The sequence below is a fragment of the Notechis scutatus genome, chromosome 4, assembly GCF_049901735.1.
Source record: "Notechis scutatus isolate UNSWTSFEM ecotype Mainland chromosome 4, rNotScu1.2, whole genome shotgun sequence".
Taxonomy (NCBI): domain Eukaryota; kingdom Metazoa; phylum Chordata; class Lepidosauria; order Squamata; family Elapidae; genus Notechis; species Notechis scutatus.
The window spans coordinates 146,651,981-146,670,345 of record NC_142012.1 but is presented as its reverse complement, the minus strand read 5'-3'; the positions used below and the strand labels follow the sequence as shown (position 1 = coordinate 146,670,345).

The window sequence follows — 18,365 nt, the reverse complement described above, 5'->3', positions numbered from 1 at the left end:
TTATGCATACAATATTTCCTGTAATACTGCTATGGTTCATATATATTTGTTGTATATTAGTAATCAGTGTTATACGTTGTAATGCCTTATAAATCTCTATAAATAATTTGTAAAAGCTGCCTTATCAAGTGTGCTGTTTAGTCATAAATTCAAAAATTATCATAGTGTAGCAGCAATATTACTTTAATTATTCAGCTTGCAAAGTCTTTTTTGCTAAATTTAAACCTATCAATTTGCCCACCATTGTGTATGCTCAATGAACACAGAGTAACAAAATGCAAATGTTTAAAATGATCAACAAGTGTACAGACATTTTTTTCTGGAAATGAGAATAATAGGATTTCAAATATAGTGAAATATATACCATTTGTTCCCACTAATCAACAAGGCATCGTATGAAAGAAAATTTTAGTTTTTATTTTACATATTTATACATAAAACTTTCAAGGTAACTCTTTCAACCCAACTGCATGTTAAATAGCACATCTAAAAATGAACTTTCGGTAGTCAACATTCACAAAATGTTGAAAACATATATATATATATATATATATATATATATATATATATATATATATATATATATATATATATATATATATATATATATATATATATATTACTGAAAAGCTACAAGTTCACTACGAGGCAGGCATGTATGTTTTTTTTTTCTTTTACTTGTATAGCACCTTCAAATTACAGTCTCATTTGTTTAAAACTACGGTGAAATGATAAAAAGTAGTCAATGGTAAAATACTGTTTTAACTTAAAAGTCTCTAAATAAACAAAAATAAAAGTTAAACTATCCTCTTTCTTTTCATGTTTGCAATGTTTATAAGTATTGTACATTTTGTTCTCCAATAAGGTTATTGAAATGTCCAATATTTAGTGGCACAAGTAAAAAAAACAACCAAACCAACAGCAAATAAATTAAAAAAAGCAATTAGGCCAGTCACTGGACATAAAGCTTCAGATAGTAGGGAGCAATTCAGCAAGCACTCCTGTGCATCCGCCATTGTTTTAAGAAGGGGTTCGTGCAGGATTCCTGGTGCTTGGCAGATTGTGCCCAGAATCAATGGCTAACACTGATTTTCTCGTGTGCCAGGTGTGGAACATCAGTGTTTGTACAACCACAGAAGCAAAAAAGTTCTAGTCTGTTTTTTAGTTGGACAGCTTCCCATTTTATTTCGTTGGCATTTTCTCAGTCATGTGCTTCTGCTGACTTTCAGCATGTCTGGAAAGAAATTGAAAAAGCTTCGTTATTGCATAGAAACACAACAGGAAACATTCCCCCCCCCCATTTTAATGTAAAACAACCACACAGAAGAATCATCTTGCGTTAGGAAAGACAAAGAAGTTAGTTTAGTCTTATATTTATAAATTTCATACATTTATAATATAAGATTACTGATTACTTTAAAATGTGTGTTTCTGTTGCATGAATGCTACCACATATTTTGTCTGAGAAGGCTAAAGAGAAAAAACAGGTTTTACTTTCTTCTACCAGAGATTAATCTTGTTAAGAATCATACTTTAGAACACCCCTTCATAGTCTAGAACAGGGGTGGGGAACCATGGCCCTTTGTGAACTTCAACTCCCAGAATTCCTGAGCCAGCCATGCTGAGTGTAAAGGTTCCAACTAACAAACCCAAGCAAATCAGAACTCTCAGGCCAAGCACTTCCTCAAAGAATGTCTTTATTGGGTAAATCATATCGGCACACTTGAAGAAAAGCCAACTCTGACTTTTCCCATTGTTACAGTATAATTAAAGCCAGTCAGTCATGTTGGCCAATTAGGTTGGTGGGCTTCTCAGGTATTTGTCTCCTGCTTTCACCATTGCCCAGGAGATGACCTTGGTTCTCACAAGAAAGCTTTATGTTGTGTTTAGTAATACATTCCAACATCCCTCCCTCTCCCATACAGCATGGCAACGTTGAACCAGGTTCAGCCAGGTTCAGTTTGGTGTTGACACTGAGCCAACTATGATGCCAGCTCAGGAATTCTGGGGGTTGAAGCTTACAAGTCATAAAAGGGCCATGGTCCCCCCAGGGGTGGGATTTGACCGGTTCGGACTGGTTTAGGTGAACCAGATGTTAAGTTTGCATCTGGTTCACCAAACCAGTATTTGAACCAACTGGCTGGCCCCACCCACCCTACCCCTCCCCTCCCAGGAGTCTCCATGCAGGCCATTTTCGATGGAGGTAAGTGCAGGGTTCGCGCGGAGGCTCTGGGAGGGGGAAAAAGCCTGAAACAAGAAGTTCTGGTAGGCCATGCCCACCATGGCCATACCCACCTAGCAACCGGGCAGTGAACCGGTTTCTGGGATTTTTGAATCCCACCCCTGTCCTCACCTCTGGTCTAAAAGAATATCACTGCTAAACAAAATGCAATAAACCATCAATAGTGTGTAGTAGAAGAGCATTAGAATGAAACAAGTGTAGAGTAGCATAGGAATAACACGCCTGAAAGAAACCGGGGAAATCCAAATTAAAACTCTTTCCTCTTCAATCTTTTTGACTTGTCTCAGTTTAGGGTTCACAGAAGTAGACAGGGGAGATAAAAAGACACATTTGCACCAAGGTGTTGCCTCAGATTTCACTTGGCCTTGACATACTTTGCATTACATCTGCTGCCAAATTAAAACTCATCCCAACACCCACTCCCCAAGAAGATGAGAATATAGAATTGTTTGCGTAATATTTGTCATTAAAAAGAAACAAGGGTAGAAATCATTTTTTACTTTTCGTTTCTTTTCCCCAAATCAGTGTAAGAGCTGCTTTGGTGCTGTATGAGCATGTTGGGCCATTTCATACGTTATTTCATCTACGAAGCAACCCTCTTCACCTTTTATCCCATCACTCGGTGATAAAATCCAAAGTAATTACTGGGCCCTTTTCCTTCTCATAAAAGGCCGGAATAGTGGCTGTTCCACTATTTTTTTCCTCCAATAAATACATTTCTGGCAGAAATATTCTCAGGCCAGTTACTTTTTGCTGCCAAGGAAGCGAATACCAGGAAATGCATAGAAATGGTAGGTTTTCAGCCTGGCTTCCAAACATTTTGTACAAGAGCACATAAATATTAGCACTTTTATCTCAACAACAGGGGAGAACAACTTGTGGCTCCAGGGCTGCACCTATGCTCAGATAACTTCTGTTCCTGGTTGCTCCTGGTTGCCTCCAGCAAGTACTCTTCAGACCTGGATGACTTCTGAACTGACCCCAATTGGCTTGCCTTCCTGGCTCCCGAGTCCCATCACCTGACACCCATCTGTGCTCCCATGTATCCCCCTCCCCCTACATATGTGTGGCAACTCCAAAACGGTGCATTGTAGCCCCTTTGAATGGTGCACTTTCTCAGACAGAGACACAAAAAGAGAAAAAAAATATCTATAAAAATAGTTATAAGTCTGATGCTGGCTGGAGAATTCTGGTACTTTAAGTCCACACTCCTTAAAGTTTGAAAAACATTACTTTAGAGCTTTAACTGTCTAGAAAGCACACGAACCTTTAAAGCATATTGGAAAACATACAACTGTAGCCTAAAGGCTGTATTTTGCATTCTTTTTTAAGGAGTAGCTCTGCAATAGTCAAGATTGATTATATTGGAGATGCAGACAATAAGAAAAATGCTTTTCTGTCTATAAAAATGTATCATCTGTCTACATCCACCCACCTCCATGCTTTGGAAATACAGAATGTTTCAGTACCTGTTTGAAGTATGTGAAAAGACACCAATAATAAAACTGTATTGCGTATGTATTACTGAAAAATGTATGAGTAATATACATTTTGGATAATAGTACTGGCAATAATACATCCCAATTTGATCTCAAAGAAGGGATTCACACTTCTATGCTGCTGGACTGTAGATTATGGTCATAGCCATAGCCATAACAGTAGCCGAACATTTGGGAATAGTGTCAAGAGGCATATTATTAGATATACTTGTGCAGATGCACTCCTTATTGCAATCACATTTGGCTCATTTGCTTATTTTGGAGGGAGGAGAGATAATAAACACACATTACAGGTAGTGCTGTAGGTTAGGGTGTCAAACTGGATTTCTTTGAGGGCCAGATCGGCACTGTAGTTCTCCTCTGTGGGCCAGTTGGGGGGGAGGAGGAGACGTGACTGATGCCTCTTGCAACACTGGTGGCCAAAACGGGGTGTCGGGTCCCCCTGTGTCCCATTTTGGCCAGCAGAGTGCTGTAGGACGCCATCCGGGCTGAAAACAGGCCACGGCAGGGCGCATGGCCCCCTGTGCCCTGTTCTGGCTGCTACAGGCACCATGGGCTATTTCCAGGCTGGCCCCATGGATCAGATTTAAGCACCATGTGGGGCTGATCCAGCCTGCGGGCTTTGAGTTTGACACCTCTGGTCTAGGTACAACGGTAAGGGAATCTGCCCATCACAATTATAACTTGCTGATTGCAAAGTGAGTTGGTCCTATGACTGACTTGCCTTTATGACCCTTTTTGTGGTGGTGGTGAAGTGAAACACAGCAGCCAATTAAGGAAATGAATGAATTGCCCTGGGCAGAGTTTTGCTAAAAACCAGAAGTAAATGCTGCTTTTTGGAAAAACTATCATAAAATGTGATCATGTGACTGCAGGAAATGGCCATAAATGCAGCCCAGTTGCCAAATGCCAAAAAATGCAGTCAGGAGACTATGATCCCCACAAGTATCAGAACTTCAAATCCAAGTCAGAAGTATCCTGATAAGTGACCAGTTGTAAGTTGAGCAGTAACCGTGTTCATGGCTTTATCTAACTAAGATTTTGATATATTATTGAGTTTGGATGTTTTCACATCTCTTTACTGCTAATTTTTAGGAAACAATTTGCAAGGTTATATCAAACTGGACTATTATTTCATATTTATTTATTAAAGTATTGCCAAAAATTTCAGGAAAAGGTCTCTTTCACTCCCTATTATGTAACCATTTTAAGTGGCTAGATACTGTAGCTTGTAAATCATGTTATTTTACAATGGAATATAGGTTCCATCTCATGAATCTGATGCTTTAATAACTTGTGGTCTAATAATGTTAGTTCTCCCGTTCCTGCTTAGTCAACTAGTACCTTTCTAGATACCTGTGTTTCTAAGTCCCAAAGGTGTTTCGTCCCCCCCAAAGACAAATGGACTTTCTTAGTGTTTTCTCTGAAAATGTTTCGCTTCTCATCTAAGAAGCATCTTCAGTTGAACTGAAGATGAAGCTTCTTCAGTTCAACTAAAGAAGCTTCTTGGATAAGAAACAAAATGTTTGCAAAGAAAAACACCAAAGAAGTCCAGTCGCCTTTTAGAAAAATCACCTTTGGGATAACCATGACCTGGATGATTGAGAACTGAGAATGTGCACAGATTGTGCTTTTAAACTTCCAGTTTTTCCATATTCAGTTTCTATAAGAGCAAAGTTTCATTTAAGCAATTGTGAATCAATATCTCTCCTGCGGACTTCCAGATTAGCAGGGAGTAATAGATGCTACTAATACGAATGCTCCTTTATTATTTTTAACCACAATCTTTGAACAGTTACGCTTTCAGGTCCAAACAAGACGAGAGGAAAAGGCTTTATAAAGCTCTTTAGTTTTTTTTAAAAAAATTAGATAGCAATTGCTGTCTAAATTTTAACTCTCTAATGGGAAGTTGTTATTTTTTTCAGAAGCTATTAGTAATAAAAGGGCGCTTCTATTGAGATTGTAACAAGTAAATAGTTAAACAACCTTTTCCTTGCAGCTATTCTTTTAAAAGTAAAATTTTAGAGCTTGATATTTGCTACAAACCATTAAGAAATTTTCAGTGTTATGCTTAATGTTTGTCCAGTTTCATCCTTTGTAGCCACATGTGTTTTTATAGCTGAGCAAAAATGCATTTCCTAATTTTGTCCATAGAGGGCATGCAGTTATTTTTGTAGATTCTATCCATTCCCTTTCTTACTATGTATTTGACACTTTCCTCAACTTCAGGAAAACCCATAATGAAATTATAATAAAATCTATAAACATATTAAAGAAAATACTCAATTTTGAAACAGTGCAGTCTAATCTTTCCAGATGTCTATAGATAAGGACCATTCGATCATCAAGTGCTGCAAAAAATTGCTGAAAGAATATGATGTGTGCTCACTGTATTTTATCGATAAGGCTCAAAAACACATGAAACATTAATATGCTTCAATCATTTATCTCTAATCTGGCATTCTTCTGGTTCTATTTCTATTATAATTCTCAGATATCCTGGGTATGCATATTAGGAGAGTTGCAGTTTCAATAACTTTGAAGGATACTTCAAAAATTGGGAAAAGCTAGCTTATATATTTCATTGTCTATAAAATGTGCCCTTGCAAGTATTGACTGTGTTCAGATTAACATGGATTCTACTTCATAATGAATATCTTTATGAATCAAGATAAATCTATACTTTCTTTTTTTCCCAATATTCACAATTAAAACACAGCCACCCAAAGTTTTAATGCAGAGAAATTATATATTTGAAAAGCATTTGGGTTAAAATAGGATGTGTTGTTAAGTTCAACTCACTTTTTCACTCCAAATTCTTCAGATCTTTATAAAACCTAAGAGTTCAAAACATCCTAACTTCTCAACCTACTATGCATAAAAATATTGGGAAGTGGCGATTGAGAGAACAAGGGGCAATCTAAATGCATTTATCAAATAATTAGTCATCTCTAAATTAGCCTATCCAAACCTTGGCTCCATCAAAAAGACCATGTGGTTGAACAATCAATGGCATGGCATCATAAATAAGCACTGAAGATACTATGTGAATTTAAGTTCCTGGAAATTTGAAGATGTTAGATCAGTGGTAGAGTGCACAACATTATATGGAAGAAAGTTACAAGAAAGGCAAACTGGCATATTTTGCTGTGAAATTACTACAGAGACTTTCTTAATGAGACAATCTGAGAAACATGAAAGTAATTGGAGCAAAGGAAAACAAAGGGTTTACAAAAGGGGAAAAGAGAGTGAATATTGCACAAGGAGGGGACGGATTAGAGAGATCTGAATAAACAGAGCTTTTTATTATATTTTACCTTGTCTTTTTGTTACATTTTACCTTGTCTGTAGCAATGGTGCTAAATTATCATGGCATTGATAGGGGGCCACACTGTAAGAGAAATATTACAGAAAAAAAAACAGTTGGGTTTGCTTTGGCTCAGTTAAGTCTTGGTTTATAGATGATGAATTCTTCTCTTTTAGGATTAAAATATATCAAAAGTTGAGGAAATCCCAGGTGAAAAATCCACCCAGAGCAAAATTAAATCAATTTCAAGTCATTGTATGCATCTATTGGCAAAATCTATGAATTAATCACAGAAATACAACATGTATTTTGAATCATGTAATTTGTGAATTTCCCTATCATATCTACTGCATTGTTTCCCAGCAAATTCTGCCCTCTATTTATTTGATTCTTTGATAAATACATGTTGGTGCTATTGGCTCTCCTCTTTTATCACTCAGAATTGGTGTATGTGTGTGGGTGGGGGGGGAGGGGGGGGAAGGTAAAGCTACATCCAGAAACTTAACGTCATTGATCTTCTAGCCATCTCTGGAGTTATTTTGATTGATTTTGCTCCCTCAAGTCAAAAAGTACAAAGTAATTTTCTATGACCAGCCATGGTCCCATTCTTTAAATAATTAACAGCAGCCTTCTGGTTGGATGTAAAATTCATTAGTGTTTGTGTGTTTGTGTGTATTAATGTGTACACACACACACACAAACTATTCCATGAGGCAAGAAGTAAGAAAAAAAAATCCTACAGTTTATGATCTTTTTAAAAAGGTGATTTAGGACTCATCCTCAAATCCTGTTACCTATGAAATAGATGTCCCACTGTTTTCAGAGCGCTATGTCCTCATAAGGTAGCCTATGTGTTATTCCCAACTTAATCCAGAAGGATCTAAATTAATCCTTACAGTCCCAGTACTTAGTGGTGTTTCCATCTGCTCCATCCTAGAGCTTGTATCATCTTTGCTACTTCATTCACTACCACGGTGATATGTAGTTAAGGACAGGCATTTGCTGACTCCTATCGGCTTGTCAAGGCTGCAGTAGGCACACTGCCTATCTTTCAGTGACTACTGCCCTTCACAACCAATTTAGCTTAGGCTGAAAAAGAGGCTGGACACTGGGTTTCTGCTGGGGCATCTGCCTACCTAACTCATGACCTGTGTTTTGTGAGCTCCTCATAGATACTAGTATATTATTCTTGTGAGAAACTGCTACCCCCTATTATTGAATTTGTGTTCAGCAGCTATCAGAAGACTGTAACTAATCCCTAAAAAAGGGCTGGCAGTTGAAAGAGTTTTTTGGGTTATGTTTGCTGTTGCTTTTATTATGGGTGGGTGAAGAGAGAAGAGTGGCATTTTGTCTACTCCAATGCCATTTTCTGATTGGGCTATTGGGATATTTCTGGTTGCCACCAATCACAGCTATTTGCTGATAGCAGTGCTCTCTCTTGCAGCACTTATTCCGTTGGTATATTTGGGATACACTGGGGTGAAATTCACAAAGAGTTCTCTTTCACTCCCTATTATGTAACCATTTTAAGTGGCTAGATACTGTAGCTTGTAAATCATGTTATTTTACAGTGGAATATAGTTCCATCTCATGAATCTGATGCTTTAATAACTTGTGGTCTAATAATGTTAGTTCTCCCGTTCCTGCTTAGTCAACTAGTACCTTTCTAGATACCTGTGTTTCTAAGTCCCAAAGGTGTTTCGTCCCCCCCAAAGACAAATGGACTTTCTTGGTGTTTTCTCTGAAAATGTTTCGCTTCTCATCTAAGAAGCATCTTCAGCTGAACTGAAGATGAGGCTCTTTGGGCCCAAGCAAAAGGAAACCCAGTAAACTGGTGTCCAAAAATAACCCAGCTGACTGACTGAAAAGGTAGAGGACGGGCCTAGGATAAAGTGGAGGGAGCTTTTTTTATGTGTGTAACCATAGCTTGTGTAACCTGCTTCAACACTGCATTACTCTTCTGCTGTATTGACCTGGCAGTCAGAATACTCATAAACCATGATTAGAAACAGCCTGGGTTTCAAGTTCTGGCTTTTTAAAGCAGTTCTTCAGATGTTTACACAGTTCCTAGGCACACAAATTGTTAAGGGGAAGACTTGCTTCTGCAAAGCTGAGTCACACTGGATGACTTTGTTGCAAAGCCGTTCTGAATCATCACTTCAGCTGAGAAAGCAGCTAAAGCCTTCATCCCAGGCATCCACTACACTTGCCTAAGCCTGCCTGCCACACCTCCAAGAAGAGTGACTGGGGAAGCCTGGAGAAACTGGTTGGGATAAGACAAAATATTAAGGCAACCCTCTAATTACTGCTCTTAAGTTGTCCTGTGATAAAAATGGAAGAATCTGATAACTTGCAATCCCCAGTATTGCACAGATTAGAGTTTTAGTCCAGGCAGCAGAAGTATAGTAACATACTTTCCTAACAACAGCTCAAGAATGCATATTAATGCAACCATGAGAAAGAGCAAGATATAGCAAGATACAGCAAAGTTAGGGGGAAAAATATATCTACAGTTTTGACAAAGGGATGTGGCAGAAGTAGAAACCGACAACAGTTGGCTTTCTAGTCAAGATGAACATCTCAAAACTGACTCTAGAACGAAGAAGTGGCTATATCTGCATTTGAAGCAATTCTCTGACAACTTTTATTATTTTCCTGGCAATAAGATCTTCCCAAAGCAAAGGAGAGACAGAAATTGACAGAACTATCACACTAGAAGCAATTAGACAAAATACAAAGTGTTCGATTTTAAATTATAGATTGATTCAATGATTCAAGAAGCTCCATTAATAACCAGATAGAGAAGTATAAATCACAGACAATTGTTTGATTGGCAAAATCTGCACTTTATCTTCTGATTTTAAAGGACAAAGCCACTCACATAAAATCAACGCAAAAATCAGGTACTAGTCTGGTTAAAAATAAAGTAGCAAAAGAAACAAACTTTGAATGAAAAACCCTACCAGCAATAATGACAGATACTCTTTACCAAACCAGATTTGTTTTCAATGTTCTAAATTTTGATTCCAAGAGAAAAGAGGATCTGGCATTTACCCGAAAACCATTTTCTATCCAAGGAGGAATGGTAGTAGTTTTTTGGGTTGGGTGCTTCAGCCAAATTTGTTTGGTAGCAACTGAAGGTAACTAATTAATGCAAAAAATATCCTGCATTGCATCTTAAAGAATATTGTAAGTTAAGAGGACAGTTTTTTTAAAAAATAATCCTCCTGCCCTGGAAATTATTCCTTCCCATGGTATTTACTTAACATCTGCCCTGAATAAGAATTCTGGAGAAATAAAGCCTCTACATGATACATTATGGTATTGGTTTGTAAAATAAAATAGAAGTAAGCAGCCAAATAAGTCAGAAATGGTGTAGGGTTTCCCGCTTGGGTGGGGGGTTGGACTAGATGACCTACAAGGTCCCTTCCAACTCTGATTATCTGTTATCTGTTAAGTGGTACATATGGTAGCATCATGGGGCATGTTTCATCATTTTGATGAAATCTTGGCTTGCTGTGAATGGCAACATTTGTGTAGCCCTAAAAAATAAGCCATTTCAACATGTGAATGCATAGGTCTTAGAGATTTATTATAGCTTTCGGGATATGATCCCAACTTTGGATTGATGAGAAAATAGTTTGAAGAATTCAGAAGATTTCCTCCCACCCAAGGTAGCAGTGACAGGTGACTTATAGAACTTAATAGACACTGATACTAACCTGGTCAAGTCTTCAATGTCTACCAACATTGCATCCTGCTCTGTGTGCAATTCATCTCGAATAAGCAGCAGTTGCACCAATTCTTCATTTAAACCTGATTTCGAAAGAAAGAAAGAAAAAAGGGTGGGAGGGTGAAAGGAATGTAATTAGTTGTCTTCTGTCCCTAACATTTTGGATACTTCTAGCCACTGTGAGGCAGACGTTTGATATCTCTTTCCAAACAATATTATGGTTTCCATTAGGTTTTTTTTGGCTTGCATATAAATTAGGAAGGATGTGACATCATGTTTTAAGAATAGTAGATAGCAAAATACTGTAATAATACTGTTGTAGGTCTCATGGGATAATCAAGGACAAATTTCTGAAGCACAGAATCTTAAATTATTAAGTTGATAGGTAGTCTATGGAACATCTGGCTTTTCTTCAACTGAAGGAATTGATGAAAATCTTCACAACTGGATATCTAAGGGACTAAAGCTGCATTTGCCATCAGCAGATTGCCAAGGCCAGAAGCTGCATTATCTAAGAGGCCATGCCCTCCAATTGTGTTGGGACTAAATGTCTTGTGTTTTAATGCCAACCCATCTGGAGTACCACATGATAGCAAAGACTGATGTAAGATACTGCCCTGGCTCTATTGATACATGAAAGCAGCTATTGTTCTTACTATAACAGCTACTGATTTCACATCTGAAGAAAACAACTAAAATGAATTATTTACTCCCTAATTAGATAAAGGCCTCACAGTGTTTCTCAACCTGTTGTCCTCCATATGTGTCAGGACTATAACTAATGTTAGCAAGTTGCAGCCTTGCCAAAAGGTGAATATCTATCTATCTATCTATCTATCTATCTATCTATCTATCTATCTATCTATCTATCTATCTGATTTATAAGGCTGCCCAACCCAAAGAATGTGTCTCTGGATGGCATACCAGATTAAAACAAGCAATAAAAGAAAAAAAAAAACTCAAATTGCATTAAAACATACCAATATATAAACATGATATGTATTTATGTAAAAATTCACACATTCTCCATGACAAATTGACCCATTTTTGGTGGTCAGAGTGGGAAATGAAAGTGACAGAAGAACTCAATGGCAAATCATCAACCCAACCCAAAAGCTGAATTTGGCTCCAAATTGTCTTTTATTCCCAGAAAAAAACACAAGCTTTTTCATACAGTACTGGAAAAAACAGATGTATTCCTTAGCCCAATATTCATTTTTTGTTTGGGGATGCCTGCACTCTCTCCCATCATCTCATTAATTTGTGTAATCTATTCTCCCACCTTAAGTGAGAATATTAATATCAATTTATAAATTGTCAGTTTATTCAGCTGGGGATGCTGAAGAACCCTGAGGAAGTCTATATGCAAATTACAAAATAACAATTGGTTCCCAGGCTACTGGCAGAAACATGATGTCCAATCATAAGATTTATTCTTATCTAGTATATCATTATAATCTTGCCACAGGGACAATGGAACCTAATATACAGTATTTTGACCTTAAAATATAAAATATAATAATAGTGAGACAAGGAAAAAAGTCAGAAGACATATTTTCCACTTACTTTCTATCTGTGAATGTAGATCATTGACTATCACTTGCAGTTGCCCAATTGTCATATCTCTCAGGTCTGTGGGTTTTAAACTTCTTTTCATCAAGCATTCACTTATATGAGGCATATGTGGCAGCTAAAAATAACATTAAAACATTTAAGGCATGCATTAGTTTGAGCAGCACACTCTTCGTTTTCAATAATCGACTTCCTATGTCAAAATGGTAGCAATAACATTGATAATTTTTAATATTATATTAAAGTGTCTTGAACAGTGCACATTACAACATTCATTTAGTGACCATTCAAAGTTACAATGACCCTGAAGAAAATGACTTATAATCATTTTTCACACTTACAACCGTTACATCTCCAGGGCCACATGATCACAACTCAGGAGTATGGCAACTGACATGGTTGAAATGTCCCAGGGTCAGGTGATCACCTTTTTGACTTTCTAATAAGTAAAGTCAATGGGGAAGCCAGGTTCACTTAACAATTGAGTTACTAACTTAACAACTGCAATGATTTACTTAGCAACTGTGGCAAGAAAGGTTTGGGAGAAAATCGGGAGAGGGTGTTCTTTGCTTAGTTCCAGTGATATCTGGGAATTAACACTATTCAACGAATTATAGAAACATTACTCATCCAGAGACTATGTTCTTAGGTACTTTTCTTACGTAGTTTCAGCAACTGCTGAAAAGCAACAAGATTGCTACTGCAGTTCATAAGATTGAATTGCAATGCCCAATCTGTAATGACACAAAATTTGTGTACCTCTGTTCTGATATATGAAATACAATTCAAATGCAGGTGGTACTAGGATTATAACAGCAATTGGAACCAATATTCCCATTACTCAAGTTACGTGGTCATAAAACACAATGTCATTTGGCCGTGCTGCTTAGCAATGGCAATCCTCATTTCCATTTTTAAGTGAGGATCGCGTATCATTAAGTGAGGGCTACTGTGGGAGCAGGAGTGATTTAACAGGAGTGACTTGTAATGTTCTTTGCTGGATTCCCCATTGCCTTTGCTTGTGGGAAGCTGGTAGGGAAAGTTACAAATTGTGATCATGTGACTACAGTACGTGGCAACCATCATGCATGAAATCTGGTCACCAGGAGCCCAGAATATGATCACTTACTGCTTGTAAGTCCCTCCCATTCAGTGCTTTTGTAACTATGAATGGCTGCTGAACTAATGGCTGTAACTTGAGGAATAACCATATGTTATTTTTTAAAAACATATTCTAAGTCTACAAAAATCAACACATGCACTTTAATTTATAAATGCTTCCCTCCACAAAGATGATGGGAAATTGGTAACCCCCAAATGTAAGGAAATGAAAGGCATGAATTTTTATGTGATACATACAAGATCAGCTACTGGAGATTTTTTCCTATTCTGTTTTTCCACCTCTACTTGCATTTTGGCCATTGGCTTTGCCATCGCCAGAGCCATTTTAGCTTCAGCTTGAAGTTTCTTTTGTCTTGTGAGAAAATCCATATCATCCAAGGATTCAGATTCCTCCTCAGTAGTATCTCTGTCAGAATAGGAAGAGCTCTGCTTGCTCTAAAAAAAAGCAAATGTAAAATAAGTATGGACATGTCTCTTTTAAGATCCCATGTACTAATGTTAAAAAAAAAAAAAAGAGGATTACCTCACTTTGTAATTACTCAATATATATACAAATAAAAAAGCCACAAATTGATGTAGTTAATATGTGGGCAGAACTATTATACAGGTGTGTATGTTCATGTATATGCACAAAATTATCTTTGGCAAGAGATAACTGAAGCCTCCTTTTCTTCGAGTTTGTTATCTCTGCCATCTTTGCCTATTTTTTTTTAGAATAGTTTGTCTTGTTGTTTTAAAGTGTTATAAAGTTTAACAATCTGTAAGCTGTCCACAGTTGCTGGGAATCAGGCAGCACATACATAAATGAATAGAACTATATGCTTCCATAGCATTTGCACCATCCTTTATCTCGTGATGGATTGCAGTGGGTAGGGCCATATTGGACAAATCAACAGTGACAAAAAGTACATGGGAGTCACATCCAAAATGGAAGTCCCATGTTTTATTGAGAAATTTAATCATAAAGGAAAAATACTGAATATTATTTAAAACATATTTAAATATCACTATCAAATTTAACCAGCATATTGTGCATCTCTATTCTAGAAATAGAGAGCTTAGAGCAGAGTTCCCCAACGTTTCCGGCTTTGTGAATTGGCTGGGGGGGGGGAGAGGAAATGGTTCATGGAAGTCGTTGGCAAGTGTGTGCGCAACTCCATTTGAGCGAGCAGCATGCATGAGTGCCGACTGCTCACCCAAATGGAATGCACGTGCATGCACTCGCCTGCTGCTCGTGCAACTGAGGATACGTGTGCACACCTTGCAGCCATTTCCACAGCCCAGTTGCAAACCTCTTACTAGTGGGCCACGACCACAGGTTGGAGACCCCTGGCTTAGAAAGCTGTATAAGGCCTCTCTGTTGCCCATTACTGTTTCAAAACATTTTAGGACTGGATTATTGACAAACCAGGCCACTCAAGAGCAGCTGTCCTTGCCATGCATGTAATTTCCAGTGAAAATTGATGCCATTAGAAAAGGTACATATTATCTTTTATACTGGTATTTTTCAATCTCAGCAAGTTTTAAAATATGTAGACTTTTAACACCCAGAATTCTCCAGCAAGCAGCTGTGGGAGTTGAAGCTCACACATCTTAAAAGACATTAAAGTCAAGCAACATTATTACATGCTCAAACTACATACATACAAAGGCCTTGAAAAAATCAGTTTTTAGTTTGCCAATAAACGTATTGTATTAAAAGTATATTGAAACAATGATGGAAGAAGGTGGTTTATCCTTCCCAACATTTCTGAAGGATCTACATGTGCTTATCAGATCAACACTCACCATAGGAGACAAAGGTGTATCTAGACTAGTTTCTGTCTTGCTGTCATCAGCATCACTATCTTTGTCACTTCCACTGTCATTGACAAAACAAATTTGTAAATTCATCCCACTCTGTAACCTTGAAAAGAAAGAAGAGTGATAGCTGTCATTTTCTGTAGGGATACTAAATGAACTTAATCAGTGTAAAGTGGATTAAAAGTGGAGTTAGACAGGATTATTTCTAATCTTAAATGTTTACACTCAAAAGCTGCATACTTTACTGTTCATACATTTAAATAAAATCCAATTGGAGACTGATTAACTTAAATGAAATGGCTAAAAATATTAGGTTGGAACAATTATTAATAAACAATTATTAATAAACAAATCTATAACAGAAGACTTTTAGTTCTAGATATTATATTTTTCTTGATATCTGTTATCAATGGTTATTAAATAAAAATTCTTTATTATAGTCATAGGCCTGCATAGGAAGGAAAAATACAGTTACTAATTATAAAAGTTAAAAAATTAATATCTATATCTATCTATAAATAAAAATGAAAAATGATAAGGGTAAGTAAAAATATAAAAACTATAAAAATGAATATATGTCTAACTAAATCTACTCATCATAATAAAAAATTCAATTAACAAATCTCATTACTCATTAAGACTGGTTTGAAATCTATAGAATAATATTTTTAGTTGTAAATATTACACCCTTTCCCGATACCTAGCTGAATCAGTATAGGTAGTCCTCGACTTATGACCACAACTGAGCCCAAAATTTATGTTGCTAAGTCAGACATTTGTTAAGTAAGTTTTGCCCAATTTATGACCGTGCTTTGTTGTGAATCACTGCAGTTGTTTAGGTATAACATTTGCCAAGCATTCTAAATTATGATCACATGACCATGGGAATACTGCTACCATCGTAAGTGTGAAAAAAGGTCATAAGTCACTTTTTTTAGTGCTCTTGTTACTTGGAATGGTAATTAAGTGAACTGTTGTACGTGTCAGGATTCCGGCAGTTACTCCAATTAAATCATGAGCCTCGAGCCACACTCCCAAAACTACAAAGGATTTATTAGAAGTTAACATACCGGCATTTGCCTGGGCATAGCTGACTCTGAGATATGTAATTCACTGTCACCCTTGATCCTGCTTTCCCCCCCACCCCTCCGGGTGTATTATCCAATGAAACACGTCCATAGCCAAGAGTCATCAATCGTGCTCTCCAATTAGATTTTTGCATGGCAGAAGCTTCAGTCATCTAATCAGTCTCTGAAGAAAATATGAATAGAATGTACTTTCGATTCCACACTGCTGCCTGCTCTTTGAAACCCCCCGTCTTCTTTCTGTTGACAACTATAAAACGTGTATACAAAATGTTTTATGAGTTGACAGTAAGTCGAGAACTATCTGTAGTTATAATACAGTGAATTCAGCAATTGAAATGCAGGAAAACAAGTCAGAATAAATGTCACTATGCTCTGTAAAATTATCATCTTAGATAGAGGTGGCTATATGACAGCCAATGTTTGAACTGTAAATTTTATCCTCAAGTCCGCACATCAAAAGGTAGGCAAAATAATCCATACTCCAAAAATTAGGAAAAAGAAGGGAGCAAGACAGTGATTAAAATAATTCTGAGTAGCTTCCCATATGTTACTATTTTTTCATGTTGCATTACAAAATAAAATTCTGTAGCAATGAATTTGCTGCAGAGGCTAAATCCATGCTTCCAAAGTTCACATCTGGCCTTCAGGGTTCACTAATGTTTTACAGGATTAAGTATGTCTGTTTATCAAAAGGGAAGAATGCTGTCTTAAATGCTTAAGACATAAAAATAAGAGGAAAATATATTGCACAAATGTTTATACCAGAGACATAGCTGCAATATAAAATAATGTGGGATTTCAAACAATGAGAAGACTAATCTGTTTGGTTTCAAGGGAGATATGAAAATACTACAATCCCAATGAAATATTTGTCTTTTTCTTCAGAAAAAGCTTTGGAAATTAGTTTAAACAATGATTAATGCATGTGATTTTGAAATTAAAATATATATTGTGCCAATAAAAACTTAATATAATCAAATGCTATCATATAATCAAATTAAGATAGGTAACTGTACTTGGAGATAAGCAATGGAAATTCTGTGTATACTGCAGTTGAAGTAAAATAAAAAATATATACTGTTATATCCAACAACAGTCTTCACTCTGGTCCGCTGCTTAAGCGCGAACCAGAACCATCGCTGATTGGCTGAGCCCTCTTGACAGCTTGCTATAAAAGGGAGCTGTCAAACAGGCTCAGCTGTCACCTGTCAGCCGGCTGCCGAATTAGCGGCGGTACGCCCGGCTGGGTTACATTGTGGCCAATAAAGCCTGTTAACCTTTCCGACACCCTCTGCCTCTCCTTCTTTGTGCGCCAAACTTAAAATATACCAAAAACCACAACATATTCAATTTAGGTTGCAGACATTTGTCTAAGCAACAAATGTCTCCATCATTACAGCAACTCATAGGCTCCTTTGAAGAGATAATGGTGCAAAGAAAGCCATCACAGGGATGGATCTTCTGCTGATAAGCCCTACTGAGGAGCAAATTGTAAGGCACCTTAAAATAAGGAGAAGTATAGTGATTTAGTAGTACCTTTTCTATGGGCCATTAAAGGTTAAAAAGAGACACCCTCTAGTGGATCTCAATTCTTGGAGACCGCACAGATCCAATCATGTGGTTTCCTATTGTTTTCTTAGATGTTTTTCAACCACACAGTTTAGCTTATTCCCTCAAGCTGTCCCATCCCAGTCCAAACCAATTCTAGGAGTCTTGAGTCAGCAGACATAAATCTGTTTGGCTTCATTTTAAATGTTTATTCATCAGTAATCTACAATAATAATATAATTATTATAATCTATCTTATAAAATGGGAAAAACTGATATGCCATGTGTAATTGTCTGAGTGGTATAATTCTAATATCAAAAGCCTTTTAAGCATGCTTACAGATTAATTTTAAAACTGATTTTAATTTCCCTTTGACTGTAAAGCACATTTCCTTTTAAAGGTGTTGGATTTCAACTTGCAGCATTATAGCCAGCACTGAAATTTAAGTTC

General features: G+C 37.0%; 1 protein-coding gene across 9 annotated transcripts in view; it reads right to left on the bottom strand.

The window, feature by feature from the left end:
- Window positions 1–396: 396 nt before the first annotated feature.
- The window catches only part of SCHIP1 (schwannomin interacting protein 1), a 328,921-nt gene continuing 310,952 nt past the window's right edge, over window positions 397–18,365 (bottom strand). For 5 of the 9 annotated variants that reach the window (XM_087965246.1, XM_087965248.1, XM_087965251.1 and 2 more), the window contains 5 exons: window positions 15,264–15,381; window positions 13,713–13,910; window positions 12,348–12,471; window positions 10,771–10,864; window positions 397–1,234 (listed from right to left, as the gene is read on the bottom strand). In XM_087965246.1, the coding sequence (XP_087821372.1) occupies window positions 1,183–1,234; window positions 10,771–10,864; window positions 12,348–12,471; window positions 13,713–13,910; window positions 15,264–15,381 (586 nt within the window). In that variant the 3' untranslated portion in view covers window positions 397–1,182. Of the gene's footprint in view, window positions 1,235–7,058; window positions 7,133–10,770; window positions 10,865–12,347; window positions 12,472–13,712; window positions 13,911–15,263; window positions 15,382–18,365 lie in introns of all 9 variants that reach the window. The other 4 variants (XM_087965244.1, XM_087965249.1, XM_087965247.1 and 1 more) reach the window with 2 other exon arrangements.